Consider the following 17,500-nt stretch of genomic DNA (forward strand, 5'->3'; position numbering starts at 1 on the left):
ATTCATTCATCTCGCATTATGAAAGTATTCCTTTTACATCTTTACAAGTTCTCTGCTTAATTTCATGACACGTGTATATATGTATATAAAAGAGAGCATAGAATGAACAATTTACTGGATTTAAGCAGACATTCAGCTGTGTATCCATAGATAGTGTGTTATAGATATTACAGAAATGGGAAGTCAAGTAAGTATCTAACTAACCATACAAAATCTTATGGTCGAGGTTGGCTGGATATTTCCACAATTTAGATAAGCACATGAGTGAAGTTCATCTCCACGGCCAGGGTGGTAAAATACTATAGCTTGTACATTATGCACTTAGTGGAACATCGAATGATGAATAGGTACAGTAATACAATAGTTGACATATAATGTAACCTAACAAAAAACTGTGCTGTTAATTTGTTTGGCTTTGCACTCTTTTCATGGATCGTTTATGACGTTCACAATGGTAGGTATAGCACTGTTCTTATACCTGTCTTTACGAGCTATGATTGGTACTAGTCGACTGTGGTGACGAAAGGCAGTCTTTGGCTGAGGGGCGTGGGATGGAGGGTGGGGATGGGGTATGTGTCTCTATGACGGGAGTGTGTAAGCAGTTTATCATCAAACTGCCGTGTGAGCTGCCGGTGTTGGTCGGAGAGGGTGGACAGGTTCAACAAGATGAGGGCCTCTTGCTGGGTGGAGTAAGATGGCCCCGGATGATTCTGAATGCCATTTCTGCACTTTTCTATCTTGTTCATCTGTGTAGCTGTTAGTATTGCGTACCAGCCTGGAGAGGCGTAGGTGAGCTTAAGTTGAATGAAGATGATAAAGACATTCTTCAGGTGTATTGGTCGGACGCCTGGTGATTTCAGTCGGAGGAGAAGGTACAGATGATGTGAGGAACATTTGATGATGACATGACTCTTCCACTTTAAACCGTCCTCTATAATGGAGGATGTCAGGGCCTAGCATGACGTCAGGGGGCAGGATGATGTCGGCACTCAGGTTGATGTGCATCATCACAGTCTTGGTGTAGTTGATGTACATCACCACAGTCTTGGTGTGGTTGATGTACATCATCACAGTCTTGGTGTGGTTGATGTACATCATCACAGTCTTGGTGTGGTTGATGTACATCACAGTCTTGGTGTGGTTGATGTACATCATCACAGTCTTGGTGTGGTTGATGTACATCATTACAGTCTTGGTGTGGTTGATGTGCATCATCACAGTCTTGGTGTGGTTGATGTACATCATTACAGTCTTGGTGTGGTTGATGTACATCATCACAGTCTTGGTGTAGTTGATGGTGAAGTGGTTGATGTACATCATCACAGTATTGGTGTGGTTGATGTACATCATCATAGTCTTGGTGTGGTTGATGTACATCATCATAGTCTTGGTGTAGTTGATGTGCATCACCACAGTCTTGGTGTGGTTGATGTACATCATCATAGTCTTGGTGTAGTTGATGTGCATCACCACAGTCTTGGTGTGGTTGATGTACATCATCACAGTATTGGTGTGGTTGATGTACATCATCACAGTCTTGGTGTGGTTGATGTACATCATCATAGTCTTGGTGTAGTTGATGTGCATCACCACAGTCTTGGTGTGGTTGATGTACATCATCACAGTATTGGTGTGGTTGATGTACATCATCACAGTCTTGGTGTAGTTGATGGTGAAGTGGTTGATGTACATCATCACAGTCTTGGTGTGGTTGATGTACATCATCATAGTCTTGGTGTAGTTGATGTGCATCACCACAGTCTTGGTGTGGTTGATGTACATCATCACAGTATTGGTGTGGTTGATGTACATCATCACAGTCTTGGTGTAGTTGATGGTGAAGTGGTTGATGTACATCATCACAGTATTGGTGTGGTTGATGTACATCATCACAGTATTGGTGTGGTTGATGTACATCATCACAGTCTTGGTGTGGTTGATGTACATCATCATAGTCTTGGTGTAGTTGATGTGCATCACCACAGTCTTGGTGTGGTTGATGTACATCATCACAGTATTGGTGTGGTTGATGTACATCATCACAGTCTTGGTGTAGTTGATGGTGAAGTGGTTGATGTACATCATCACAGTATTGGTGTGGTTGATGTACATCATCATAGTCTTGGTGTAGTTGATGTGCATCACCACAGTCTTGGTGTGGTTGATGTACATCATCACAGTATTGGTGTGGTTAATGTACATCAACACAGTCTTGGTGTAGTTGATGTGCATCATCACAGTCTTGGTGTGGTTGATGTACATCATCACAGTCTTGGTGTAGTTGATGGTGACGTGGTTGATGTACATCATCACAGTCTTGGTGTGGTTGATGTACATCATCACAGTCTTGGTGTGGTTGATGTACATCATCATAGTCTTGGTGTAGTTGATGTGCATCACCACAGTCTTGGTGTGGTTGATGTACATCATCACAGTCTTGGTGTGGTTGATGTACATCATCACAGTCTTGGTGTGGTTGATGTACATCATCACAGTGTTGGTGTGGTTGATGTACATCATCACAGTCTTGGTGTGGTTGATGTACATCATCACAGTCTTGGTGTGGTTGATGTGCATCATCACAGTCTTGGTGTGGTTGATGTACATCATCACAGTCTTAGTGTGGTTGATGTACATCATCACAGTCTTGGTGTGGTTGATGTACATCATCACAGTCTTGGTGTGGTTGATGTACATCATCACAGTCTTGGTGTAGTTGATGGTGACGTGGCTGAACGTAGTCCATCCTGTAGGTTGTTGATGATGTGTTGAAGGTTGTCGATGATGTGCTGAAGGGCATTGAAGTCAGGAGTGTTGTTGTTGACAGTAATGCCAAAGGAAGTATGTACTCCCAGCGGAGGTGTGTGTTCTTCACGACGTCAGTGATAAGAATGAGGAGAGTCCCATCTTGATGCCGTATATTAGGGGTAGTGATGTCGACGTGGCTTCCCTAAAGCGGACGGTTTGGCGTCGTCTGGTCAAGAAGTGTGCCAGCCACGAGACGAATCACCCACGTAGTCCTAGGCTTACGGCTTTTCATATGATGTCATGCTTTACCAAGTCGAGGCCTTAGTGAAGTCTACGATGGTGTTTTCCACCGAAATCTTGTGCTTCTCATGTTGCGGTATATGAAGCCTAGGAGGCTGACAAGGCAGAGAGTGGTGGAGGAAGTCATAGTGTTTCCAAACTGCTGAAGGTCTACTGAATCAGCAGTGTCATCATAGACCCAGTCAAATACAAAACTTTCGCTAATTAGACCGGGGATTCGAGTGATGGCAACAAGTTATAAGTTATTAAGAGACTCTGAGTTGGTGAGTGTGGGTAATAACGTGACACATGCTGCCCGCCTTACGATTGCTTTACGAGGCATAACGATTGCTTGAGCGAAGCATTAGGTACGACAGTTGTCGGCGCAGCTAAGTCATGGGGGGATTCCTTGTACAGTTTGCCTGGAAGATCTATGAGTGTAGTTGAACGTCTGGTCTTAAGGTGGTGAAGGTGCTTATCTGCTTGATATTAAGGTGGTGAAGGTGCTTAGCTGCTTGATATTAAGGTGGTGAAGGTGCTTAGCTGCTTGATATTAAGGTGGTGAAGGTGCTTAGCTGCTTGATATTAAGGTGGTGAAGGTGCTTAGCTGCTTGATATTAAGGTGGTGAAGGTGCTTATCTGCTTGATATTAAGGTGGTGAAGGTGCTTATCTGCTTGATATTAAGGTGGTGAAGGTGCTTAGCTGCTTGATATTAAGGTGGTGAAGGTGCTTAGCTGCTTGATATTAAGGTGGTGAAGGTGCTTAGCTGCTTGATATTAAGGTGGTGAAGGTGCTTAGCTGCTTGATATTAAGGTGGTGAAGGTGCTTATCTGCTTGATATTAAGGTGGTGAAGGTGCTTATCTGCTTGATATTAAGGTGGTGAAGGTGCTTAGCTGCTTGATATTAAGGTGGTGAAGGTGCTTAGCTGCTTGATATTAAGGTGGTGAAGGTGCTTAGCTGCTTGATATTAAGGTGGTGAAGGTGCTTATCTGCTTGATATTAAGGTGGTGAAGGTGCTTATCTGCTTGATATTAAGGTGGTGAAGGTGCTTAGCTGCTTGATATTAAGGTGGTGAAGGTGCTTAGCTGCTTGATATTAAGGTGGTGAAGGTGCTTAGCTGCTTGATATTCCTCTACTGTGGTTGGGGGAGATGGGATTGGTTGGTATGCTGGAAGGAATCTGATGTAGACTTGTGGTAATCGTTGGCAAATATTAGCGAAGTGGTTGGCAATCTGGCGAGCGGCCTCCTCACTGCACAGCTGATCTACACAAGGGAAGGAGGCGAGCATTCGTTTGCCACAGCCACTTAGGCTTTTTAAATGCTTTAAATGTTGTACATTGTTTCGGTAATAGGCCTTCTTTGCGGCTCGTACGTCACTTCGCACTTTGTCGTGAAGTTGCTTGTAGAGGTCGTCGTTGTGACCGTTGAACGCCTGCTTGCTTAGTAGATGGTGAGGGCGGGGGACCACAACACCGACAAATGAGTACTGCGTCCAAGATGTGGGAGAGGGTCGGGTTGTAGGCAGCAGTCAGCAAAAGTCAGGTCAACATTGTTTTGACCATGCGTGGCAAAGTGAACAAATTGATGTGGATGTTGTTGCTCTTGGAGGATGGTGGGGTCAATCGCATTGAAACCTCCACATATCACAAGTTGAGAACGAGGATACCTCTTTTTTAGCGTGTCAGAAGTGAACGTAATATACTCTACAGGTGCCTCCCTTGTGGAGGAGCGCGGCGAGAGGTACACTACGCAGTAATGATGTTCATTTTGGCGTAGGTGTTATGTAGGGGAAACTTTAACCCAAAACACTTTCAGACCCTCAGGCACGTTAACTATCAGCTGAGCTGGACGCAAGTCTTTGTGACAAAGGAGTGCCACACTTCCTTCAAGCTTCGCTGGACGAAGATGGTAGAGGAGAATTTAGTCACTCATGGTACAAATACCATGAGTAATCTGCCAGGCCTCTGTTGTTGCTATGACCTGGCTGTGGCCTGACCTGTGGTGATGGCATTACCTCCATTAGGTTGGGTAGGCAGGTGACGCGATACCAACAAGTTTGGCGGGTTACACCACGTCCTTGTTAATGTTTTAAGAAGTTAATTTTATCTGCTGGTTTGCGTCACCTTCCCTTGGTAATTAATGTTTCAGTTGCTTTCCTATGATTGTGCCAGCGTTTGCCTCTTACATGAAGTATATCTAACGAATTTGACTTCTGACGAACACAGGTGTCAGATCAACCGTTCCTCTTCTTCAAACTACAGAGCTGAGTGCTGGTGTGGGTCAGTGTTGAGGTTAGGAGACTTCAACCTTGACCCTGTGGCAAGCCTTACCATTGTGTCTGTGTGTGTGTGTGTGTGTGTGTGTGTGTGTGTGTGTGTGTGTGTGTGTGTGTGTGTGTGTGTGTGCCTGTCTGTCTGTCTGTCTGTCTGTCTTTCTGTCTGTCTTTCTGTCTGTCTGTCTGTCTGTCCGTCTGTCTCTGTTTACGTTTATGTATCCAAGAATCCGTGTACATGTTTTAGTGACATATTTTCTAGTTAAACAAAAGGAAAGCAGGTGCAAGCGACAGACATAATAGGATTTAAGAAAGCTCTTGCAGTAACAACAACAGGAGCACAGCTGCAGTTGCAACAAATCAAAACATGCTCAGTAAACCAATCTATCAAATCTCTTTCACCATTGTGACCACATCACATCTACCGTCGGATATGTGTGCTACAAATGCCTCACTCACACTTACACTGAGAAAATAATGTAAACCATAAACCTTTAGCCTCATAACACTCACACAACTCACATACATCCTCACCAAGAAACTGTTGCAGGCCACAACTTCTGTGTTTGATCACCCCACAACACCATGAAGTGGTGTTACTAGCTACCAGAGGAACAACACGTCACAAGTCTTTCTCATCAGGTACAATTTCGCCCGGCCTCCTGACGGGTCCTGGGGAGTCAAGCTGAAGAATGGCTCCTGGACCGGCATGGTGGGTATGGTGGACAGGAAGGTAAGCTGAAGAATGGCTCCTGGACCGGCATGCTGGGTATGGTGGACAGGAAGGCAAGCTGAAGAATGGCTCCTGGACCAGCATGGTGGGTATGGTGGACAGGAAGGTAAGCTGAAGAATGGCTCCTGGACCAGCATGCTGGGTATGGTGGACAGGAAGGCAAGCTGAAGAATGGCTCCTGGACCGGCATGGTGGGTATGTTGGACAAGAAGGTAAGCTGAAGAATGGCTCTTGGACCGGCATGGTGGGTATGTTGGACAGGAGGGTAAGCTGAAGAATGGCTCCTGGACCGGCATGGTGGGCATGTTGGACGGGAAGATAAGCTGAAGAATGGCTCCTGGACCAGCATAGTGGGCATGGTGGACAGGAAGGTAATTTGAGGAATGGCTCCTGGACCGGCATAGTTTGTATGGTGGACAGGAGGGTAAGCTGAAAATGATATGTGGAGGTTTCATGCCGCAGGGATATAGTTGATTAACGTTAGTGGCAGTGGTTCATGTAAAACTGTTCTCACGGACCTTTTCGTACATTTCATTGCTCTAAACATCATTTGAGGATCGTTTATCTGACTGCTCTACGATTCATATGACTTTCTTTCCTTCGTCATCGTATGTGATCATGGAAAGGGTGAGCATCAAAACCACCATATTGTGCAGTGAAGGTGTTCCTAATCAAAAGCGAAGACATCTTATTCTATATTGGAACACGTGACTCATATCCTTAGCTAACAAAAGTGTCTGTCTATGAGAGTTTAGTGAACTTGATTATTTATTTCTTTATTTACACATCCATCTATACATCATAGAAAATCTAACTTCACTTAGGTGTTAAATTTCTATACGTCATTTTGTTTATCATACAGGAAGTAGACATAGCCCTCGGTCCGTTCGCTATCAGACTCGCCCGCAGGGAGGTGGTGGACTTTACGAGGCCTGTAATGCTAGACGACCACAGGATCCTGGCTGGTCGAGGGCGGCCAGAGGTGGACCCGTGGGGCTTCCTGCTGCCCCTCACGCCCCTCGTGTGGGCGGCTATCCTGACGACGCTGCTGGTGGTGCTGGCGATAGTGTTCCTCTTGTCTTCTTATTCTGGGTTAAAGTCTACAGCCAACACCGAGTGGGCATCGAATATGATTCATGGTTATATTCGTGTATTGTTACAACAAGGTAAACAGCGGCTACGGTACGATATGTACTTGCTTATCTACATCCTGTCCCAGGAGTCCCCTCACTCACTAAGCCAGCTACGTCCACCGAGCGGAACCATTGTTCATAAAGTGTAGTGATGTTGCGTGTATGTCTATACGATAAGTGTACATAATATTCAAGTTGTAAATGCTTGGTGTCTTCTCTGTGATCACTGATCGTAGGCATGAAGGGCCTTGAAGTTTGTCAGGATGGTTGATGCTGAGAGTGTAGATGGGAATGTGTAGTTCGTGTTGTCTTGGGCTTCTGATGTGTTTGTTTCTGGTGAGGTGGAGTTGAAGACTGTGGTGAGAGGCTGGTTGCTAGTGATTGTTGAGTTCTATCGGTTTGTATGTGTTTGGTCGGCGTTATATGCGTTTTGGGGTGGGATATCTGTCTATAGAGATTACTAAAGAGTGAGAAAGAGTGAGCTTTTCATTTCTAATTGGGAGTTGTTGGTTAGTTATGGAATAGCATGGATGGGAAGGGTCTTGTGATAATGCATGAAATAAAGTGCAAAGCAAGTTGAGGTGGGAATGGGAGGATTTTTCTTTCACTGTAAAGTATGAATGTTTGTGGTTGTCAGGCAGCCGATCATTGCTCTCACTGCTCTGTTTTATGTGGCTTGCATCTTTGATATATATACCTTTGAGAGGGCAACCAGGTGAAGTGTAGTTTAGGGATTGCAGCTAAATTGTTTGTGGAGAATATTAAAGGATTTTTTTTTTTGAGTCCTCATCTTGTCCCAGTTCTGAGAGTATTTCTTTATGATGTTATTGGTATGGTATGTAAATATAACGTGTTTGTCTTACATGATGCAAAGAAAAGCTAATGTTTTGCCGAGAGATTTAGTTTTTGAAGGTGAGGTAAAGATTTTACTCTGGTATGAAAAGGGTGACTAACACTCTTGTGGAGATGGAGTACCTAATAACCTTGCTCTTATTCACATTTACTCTTAACTTTCTTCTTTCACACACTTTACTAAACTCAGTCACCAGCTTCTGCAGTTTCTCACATGAATCAGCCACCAGCGCTGTATCATCAGCGAACAACAACTGACTCACTTCCCAAGCTCTCTCATCCACAACAGACTTCATACTTGCCCCTCTTTCCAAAACTCTTGCATTCACCTCCCTAACAACCCCATCCATAAACAAATTAAACAACCATGGAGACATCACACACCCCTGCCGCAAACCTACATTCACTGAGAACCAATCACTTTCCTCTCTTCCTACACGTACACATGCCTTACATCCTCGATAAAAACTTTTCACTGCTTCTAACAACTTTCCTCCCACACCATATGTTCTTAATACCTTCCACAGAGCATCTCTATCAACTCTATCATATGCCTTCTCCAGATCCATAAATGCTACATACAAATCCATTTGGTTTTCTAAGTATTTCTCACAGGTGAGGGTATTCCCTCAAAGGCCCAGTCCTCTGTTCTTAACGCTACCTCGCTAATGCGGGAAATGGCGAATAGTTTCAAAGAAAAAGAATATTTATTTTATTTATTTATTATACTTTGTCACTGTCTCCCGCGTTTGCGAGGTAGCGCAAGGAAACAGACGAAAGAAATGGCCCAACCCCCCCATACACATGTGTATACATACGTCCACACACGCAAATATACATACCTACACAGCTTTCCATGGCTTACCCCAGACGCTTCACATGCCTTGATTCAATCCACTGACAGCACGTCAACCTCGGTATACCACATCGCTCCAATTCACTCTATTCCTTGCCCTCCTTTCACCCTCCTGCATGTTCAGGCCCCGATCACACAAAATCTTTTTCACTCCATCTTTCCACCTCCAATTTGGTCTCCCTCTTCTCCTTGTTCCCTCCACCTCCGACACATATATCCTCTTGGTCAATCTTTCCTCACTCATCCTCTCCATGTGCCCAAACCACTTCAAAACACCCTCTTCTGCTCTCTCAACCACCCTCTTTTTATTTCCACACATCTCTCTTACCCTTACGTTACTCACTCGATCAAACCACCTCACACCACACATTGTCCTCAAACATCTCATTTCCAGCACATCCATCCTCCTGCGCACAACTCTATCCATAGCCCACGCCTCGCAACCATACAACATTGTTGGAACCACTATTCCTTCAAACATACCCATTTTTGCTTTCCGAGATAATGTTCTCGACTTCCACACATTCTTCAAGGCCCCCAGAATTTTCGCCCCGTCCCCCACCCTATGATCCACTTCCGCTTCCATGGTTCCATCCGCTGCCAGATCCACTCCCAGATATCTAAAACACTTCACTTCCTCCAGTTTTTCTCCATTCAAACTCACCTCCCAATTGACTTGACCCTCAACCCTACTGTACCTAATAACCTTGCTCTTATTCACATTTACTCTTAACTTTCTTCTTCCACACACTTTACCAAACTCAGTCACCAGCTTCTGCAGTTTCTCACATGAATCAGCCACCAGCGCTGTATCATCAGCGAACAACAACTGACTCACTTCCCAAGCTCTCTCATCCCCAACAGACTTCATACTTGCCCCTCTTTCCAAAACTCTTGCATTTACCTCCCTAACAACCCCATCCATAAACAAATTAAACAACCATGGAGACATCACACACCCCTGCCGCAAACCTACATTCACTGAGAACCAATCACTTTCCTCTCTTCCTACACGTACACATGCCTTACATCCTCGATAAAAACTTTTCACTGCTTCTAACAACTTTCCTCCCACACCATATATTCTTAATACCTTCCACAGAGCATCTCTATCAACTCTATCATATGCCTTCTCCAGATCCATAAATGCTACATACAAATCCATTTGCTTTTCTAAGTATTTCTCACATACATTCTTCAAAGCAAACCCCTGATCCACACATCCTCTACCACTTCTGAAACCACACTGCTCTTCCCCAATCTGATGCTCTGTACATGCCTTCACCCTCTCAATCAATACCCTCCCATATAATTTACCAGGAATACTCAACAAACTTATACCTCTGTAATTTGAGCACTCACTCTTATCCCCTTTGCCTTTGTACAATGGCACTATGCACGCATTCCGCCAATCCTCAGGACCTCACCATGAGTCATACATACATTAAATAACCTTACCAACCAGTCAACAATACAGTCACCCCTTTTTTAATAAATTCCACTGCAATACCATCCAAACCTGCTGCCTTGCCGGCTTTCATCTTCCGCAAAGCTTTCACTGCCTCTTCTCTGTTTACCAAATCATTTTCCCTAACCCTCTCACTTTGCACACCACATCCACCAAAACACCCTATATCTGCCACTCTATCATCAAACACATTCAACAAACCTTCAAAATACTCACTCCATCTCCTTCTCACATCACCACTACTTGTTATCACCTCCCCATTTGCGCCCTTCACTGAAGTTCCCATTTGCTCCCTTGTCTTACGCACTTTATTTACCTCCTTCCAGAACATCTTTTTATGCTCCCTAAAATTTAATGATACTCTCTCACCCCAACTCTCATTTGCCCTTTTTTTCACCTCTTGCACTTTCTCTTGACCTCCTGTTTCTTTCTTTTATACATCTCCCACTCAATTGCATTTTTTCCCTGCAAAAATCGTCCAAATGCCTCTCTCTTTTCTTTCACTAATACTCTTACTTCTTCATCCCACCACTCACTACCCTTTCTAATCAACCCACCTCCCACTCATCTCATGCCACAAGCATCTTTTGCGCAATCCATCACTGATTCCCTAAATACATCCCATTCCTCCCCCACTCCCCTTACTTCCATTGTTCTCACCTTTTTCCATTCTGTACTCAGTCTCTCCTTGTACCTCCTCACACAGGTCTCCTTCTCAAGCTCACTTACTCTCACCACCCTCTTCACCCTAACATTCACTCTTCTTTTCTGAAAACCCATACAAATCTTCACCTTAGCCTCCACAAGATAATGATCAGACATCCCTCCAGTTGCACCTCTCAGCATATTAACATCCAAAAGTCTCTCTTTCGCACGCCTGTCAATTAACACGTAATCCAATAACGCTCTCTGGCCATCTCTCCTACTTACATAAGTATACTTATGTATATCTCGCTTTTTAAACCAGGTATTCCCAATCATCAGTCCTTTTTCAGCACATAAATCTACAAGCTCTTCACCATTTCCATTTACAACACTGAGCACCCCATGTATACCAATTATTCCCTCAACTGCCACATTACTCACCTTTGCATTCAAATCACCCATCACTATAACCCGGTCTCGTGCATCAAAACCACTAACACACTCACTCAGCTGCTCCCAAAACACTTGCCTCTGTTGATCTTTCTTCTCATGCCCAGGTGCATATGCACCAATAATCACCCACCTCTCTCCATCAACTTTCAGTTTTACCCATATTAATCGAGAATTTACTTTCTTACACTGTATCACATACTCCCACAACTCCTGTTTCAGGGGTATTGCTACTCCTTCCCTTGCTCTTGTCATCTCACTGACCCCTGACTTTACTCCCCAGACATTCCCAAACCACTCTTCCCCTTTACCCTTGAGCTTCGTTTCACTCAGAGCCAAAACATCCAGGTTCCTTTCCTCAAACATACTACCTATCTCTCCTTTTTTTACATCTTGGTTACATCCACACACATTTAGGCACCCCACTCTGAGCCTTCGAGGAGGATGAGCACTCCCCGCGTGACTCCTTCTTCTGTTTCCCATTTTAGAAAGTTAATACAAGGAGGGGAGGATTTCTGGCCCCCCGCTCCCGTCCCCTCTAGTCGCTTTCTACGACACGCGAGGAATACGTGGGAAGTATTCTTTCACCCCTATCCCCAGGGATAATATACATATATATATATACATATACACATACACACACATACACATACATACGCACATATACACACACACACACACACACACACATATATATATATATATATATATATATATATATATATATATATATATATATATATATATATATATATATACATACTTTACCAAACTCAGTCACCAGCTTCTGCAGTTTCTCACATGAATCAGCCACCAGCGCTGTATCATCAGCGAACAACAACTGACTCACTTCCAAGCTCTTTCATCCCCAACAGACTTCATACTTGCCCCTCTTTCCAAAACTCTTGCATTCACCTCCCTAACAACCCCATCCATAATTCAGTTTTGGGTGAACCATTGCTCCAGTCCTGTAATGTAGTACTGTATGAATACTGTTGCTCCTGTGGTGTTAAGGTATTGTGATGCGAGTCTGGGGTCATGTGTACATAAGAGGATCATTATTCTGCTATCTACGGGAGGTAATAGAAGGTCATAGTTTGGAAAAGTCTTGGGAATAAAGTCAGGGGTTGGTGAGAGGACATAAGCTAAGGATAGAGTAACACCACACCTGAAGCAGGAGTTGTGGGAGTGTGTGATAGAGTGTAAGGAAGTAAAGAAATTCTAGATTGATGTGCATAAAACAGAAAGTGGATGGAGAGAGATGGGTGATTGTTGGTGCTTATGTACCTGGTCATGAAAAGAAAGATCATGAGAGGCAAGTGTTTTGGGAGCAGCTGAATGAGTGTCAGCAGTTTTGATGTACGAGACTGAGTATTAGTAATGAGTGATTTTAGTGCGAAGGTGAGTAATGTCGCAGTTGAGGATATAATTGTTGTACATAGGGTACTTAGTGTTATGAATGGAAATGGTGAGGAGCTTGTGGATTTGTATGCTGAAAATAAGACTGTTGATTGGGAATACCTAGTATAAAAAGAGATATACATAAGTATACCTATGTTCGTAGAAGAGATGGCCAAATGGTTTTAGTTGATTACGTGTTGATTGACAGGCATGTAAAAGAGAGACTTTTCGATGTTATGGTGCTAAGAAGAGCAGCTGGTGAAATGTATGAGCACTATCCCGTTGGGGCGAAGGTGAATATTTGTATAGGTGTTTAGAAAAAAAAAGAATGTTGAGGTGAGGAGAGTGGTGAGAGTAAGTGAGCTTGGAAGGTAGACTTGTGTGAGGAAGTACCACGACAGATTGAGCGTAGAATGGGAAAAGGTAAGAAAAAATTGTCAGGGAGTGGTTGAGGAATGGGATGTATTTTGGGAAGCAATGATGGCATTTGCAAGAGATGCATGTGGCATGAGAAAGGTGGGAGGTGTGCAGATTAGAATGAGTAGTTAGTGGTATGATGAAGAAGCAAGGTTTTAGAGTAAGATAAAGGAGCGGCGTATGGACGAAGCTCACGTACAGTAGGCAAGTCAATTGGGAGGTAAGTTTGAATGGAGAAAAACTGGAGGAAGTAAAGTGTTTTAGATATCTGGGAGTGGATCTGGCAGGGGATGGAACCATGGAAGCGGAAGTGAATCATAGGGTGGGGGAGGGGGCGAAAATCCTGGGAGCCTTGAAGAATGTGTGGAAGTCGAGAACATTATCCCGGAAAGCAAAAATGGGTATGTTTGAAGGAATAGTGGTTCTAACAATGTTGTATGGTTGCGAGGCGTGGGCTATGGATAGAGTTGTGAGCAGGAGGATGGATGTGCTGGAAATGAGATGTTTGAGTACAATGTGTGGTGTGAGGTGGTTTGATTGAGTAAGTAACATAAGGGTAAGAGAGATGTGTGGAAATAAAAAGAGCGTGGTTGAGAGAGCAGAAGAGGGTGTTTTGAATTGGTTTGGGCACATGGAGAGAATGAGTGAGGAAAGATTATCCAAGAGGATATATGTGTCGGAGGTGGAGGGAACGAGGAGAAGTGGGAGACCAAATTGAAGGTGGAAAGGTTGGAGTGAAAAAGATTTTGTGTGATCGGGGCCTGAATATGCAGGAGGGTGAAAGGCGGGCAAGGAATAGAGTAAATTGGATCGATGTGGTATACCGGGGTTGACGTGCTGTCAGTGGATTGAATTAGTATCATACCATGGAAAGTTGTGTGGGGCCTGGAAAGGGAGCTGTGGTTTCGGGCATTATTGCATGACAGCTAGAGACTGAGTGTGAACGAATGGGGCCTTTGTTGTCTTTTCCTAGTGCTACCTCGCACACATGAGGGGGGAGGGGGATGGTATTCCATGTGTGGCGAGGTGGCGATGGGAATGAATAAAGGCAGACAGTGTGAATTGTGTGCATGGGTATATATGTATTTGTCTGTGTGTGTATATATATGTGTACATTGAGATGTATAGGTATGTATATTTGCGTGTGTGGACGTGTATGTATATACATTGTGTATGGGGCGGGTTGGGCCATTTCTTTCGTCTGTTTCCTTGCGCTACCTCGCAAACGCGGGAGACAGCGAAAAAGCAAAATATATATATATATATATATATATATATATATATATATATATATATATATATATATATATATATATATATATATATATATATATATATGTATAAATGTATGGCGGGGCGATGACGGAAATGGATGAAGGCAGCAAGTATGGATATGTACATGTGTGTATATGTATGTCTGAGTATGTATATTCATGTATACGTTAAAATGTATACATATGTATACGTGCACGTGTGCGTATTCATGTACACGTGTATGTGGGTGTGTTGGGCCATTCCTCGTCAGTTTCCTTGCGCTAATTGGCTAACACGGGAAACAGCGACTAAGTATGATAATACATATATATATATATATATATATATATATATATATATATATATATATATATATATATATATATATATATATATATATATATATATATGTATATTTTTTTTTTTTTTTTTTTTTGCTTTGTCGCTGTCTCCCGCGTTTGCGAGGTAACGCAAGGAAACAGACGAAAGAAATGGCCCAGCCCACCCCATACACATGTATATACATACGTCCACACACGCAAATATACATACCTACACAGCTTTCCATGGTTTCCCCCTATCGCTTCACATGACCTGATTCAATCCACTGACAGCACGTCAACCCCGGTATACCACATCGATCCAATTCACTCCATTCCTTGCCCTCCTTTCACCCTCCTGCATGTTCAGGCCCCGATCACACAAAATCTTTTTCACGCCATCTTTCCACCTCCAATTTGGTCTCCCACTTCTCGTTCCCTCCACCTCCGACACATATATCCTCTTGGTCAATCTTTCCTCACTCATTCTCTCCATGTGCTCAAACCATTTCAAAACACCCTCTTCTGCTCTCTCAACCACACTCTTTTTATTTCTACACATCTCTCTTACCCTATTATTACTTACTCGATCAAACAATCTCACACCACATATAGTCCTCAAACGTCTCATTTCCAGCACATCCACCCTCCTGCGCAGAGCTCTATCCATAGCCCACGCCTCGCAACCATACAACATTGTTGGAACCACTATTCCTTCAAACATACCCATTTTTGCTTTCCGAGATAATGTTCTGGACTTCCACACATTCTTCAAGGCTTCCAGAATTTTCGTCCCCTCCGCCACCCTACGATTCACTTCCGTTTCCATGGTTCCATCCCCTGCCAAATCCACTCCCAGATATCTAAAACACTTCACTTCCTCCAGTTTATCTCCATTCAAACTTACATCTCAATTGACTTGACCCTCAATGCTACTGTGGCTAATACCCTTGCTCTTATTCACATTTACTCTTAACTTTCTTCTTTCACACACTTTACCAAACTCAATCACCACCTTCTGTAGTTTCTCATATGAATCAGCCACCAGCGCTGTATCATCAGCGAACAACTGACTCACTTCCCAAGCTCTCTCATCCACAACAGACTGCATACTTGCCCCTCTTTCGAAAACTCTTGCATTCACCTCCCTAACAACCCCATCCATAAACAAATTAAACAACCATGGAGACATCACACACCCTTGCCGCAAACCTACATTCACTTATAACCAATCACTTTCCTCTCTTCCTACACGTACACATGCCTTACATCCTCGATAACAACTTTTCACTGCTTCTAACAACTTGTCTCCCACACCGTATATTCTTAGTACCTTCCACAGAGCATCTCTATCAACTCTATCATATGCCTTCTACAGATCCATAAATGCTAAATACAAATCCATTTGCTTTTCTAAGTATTTTTCACATAAATTCTTCAAAGCAAACACATATCCCTGGGTATAAGGGTGAAAGAATAATTCCACGTATTCTTCACGTGTCGTAGAAGGCGACTAAAGGAGACGGGAGCGAGGGGCTAGAAACCCTCCCCTCCTTGAAGTTTAAATTTCTAAATGGGTAAACAGAAGAAGGAGTCACGCAGGAAGTGCTCATCTTCCTCGAAGGCTCAGAGTTGGATATCTAAATGTGTGTGGATGTAACCAAGATGACAAAAAAGAGAGAGAGGTATCATGTTTGAGAAAGGAACCTGGATATTCTGGAAAGAGTGGCTTTTGAATGTCTTGGGAGTAAAGTCAAGGTTAGCGAGAGGACAAGAACAAGGGAATGAGTAGCACTACTCCTGAAACAGGAGTGGTGGGAGTATGTGATAGAGTGTAAGAAAGTAAATTCTAGATTGATATGGGGCAAACTGATAGTTGATGGAGTGAGATGTGTGATTATTGGTGCAAATGCACCTGGGTATGAGAAGAAAGACCATGAGAGGCAAGTGTATTAGGAGCATCTGAGAGTTGTGTGCAGGAGGGTGGATGTGCTGGAAATGAGATGTTTGAGGACAATATATGGTGTGAGGTTGTTTGATCGAGTAGGTAATGTAAGGGTAAGATAGATGTGTGGAAATATGAAGAGTGTGTTTGAGAGAGCAGAAGAGGGTATTTGAAATGGTTTGGTCTCATTGAGAGAATGAGTGAGGAAAGATTGACCAAGAGGATATATGTATCAGTGGTGGAGGGAACGAGGAGAAGTGGGACACCAAATTGGAGGTGGAAAGATGGAGGGTGAAAGGCGTGCAAGGAATAGAGTGAATTGAAACGATGTGTTATACCGGGGTCGACGTGCTGTCAATGGATTGAACAAGGGCATGTGAAGCGTCTGAGGTAAACCATGGAAGTTCTGTGGGGCCTGGATGTGGAAAGGGAGCTGTGGTTTCGGTACATTATTACACGACAGCTAGAGACTGAGTGTGAACGAATGGGGCCTTTGTTGTCTTTTCCTAGCGCTACCTCGCACACGTGAGGGTGGAGGGGGTTGTTATTCCATGTGTGGCGAGGTGGCGATTTTAAAAAATTAAGGCAGACAGTATGAATTATGTACATGTGTATATATGTATATGTCTATGTATGTATATATATATATGTGTACATTGAGATGTATAGGTGTGTATATTTGCGTGTGTGGACGTGTATGTATATACATGTGTATGTGGGTGGG

The 17,500-nt window shown here is 43.5% G+C and overlaps 1 protein-coding gene across 1 annotated transcript in view; it reads left to right on the forward strand.

Annotated features, from left to right (window-relative positions):
* The window catches only part of LOC139753933 (glutamate receptor ionotropic, delta-1-like), a 212,331-nt gene that overhangs the window by 143,601 nt on the left and 51,230 nt on the right, over positions 1-17,500 (forward strand). Inside the window, exons 6-7 of the mRNA XM_071670892.1 lie at positions 5,945-6,035; positions 6,898-7,201. Coding sequence (XP_071526993.1) covers positions 5,945-6,035; positions 6,898-7,201 — 395 coding nt within the window. The remainder of the gene's footprint in view (positions 1-5,944; positions 6,036-6,897; positions 7,202-17,500) is intronic.

The sequence above is a fragment of the Panulirus ornatus genome, chromosome 16 (assembly GCF_036320965.1).
Source record: "Panulirus ornatus isolate Po-2019 chromosome 16, ASM3632096v1, whole genome shotgun sequence".
Taxonomy (NCBI): Eukaryota; Metazoa; Arthropoda; class Malacostraca; order Decapoda; family Palinuridae; genus Panulirus; species Panulirus ornatus.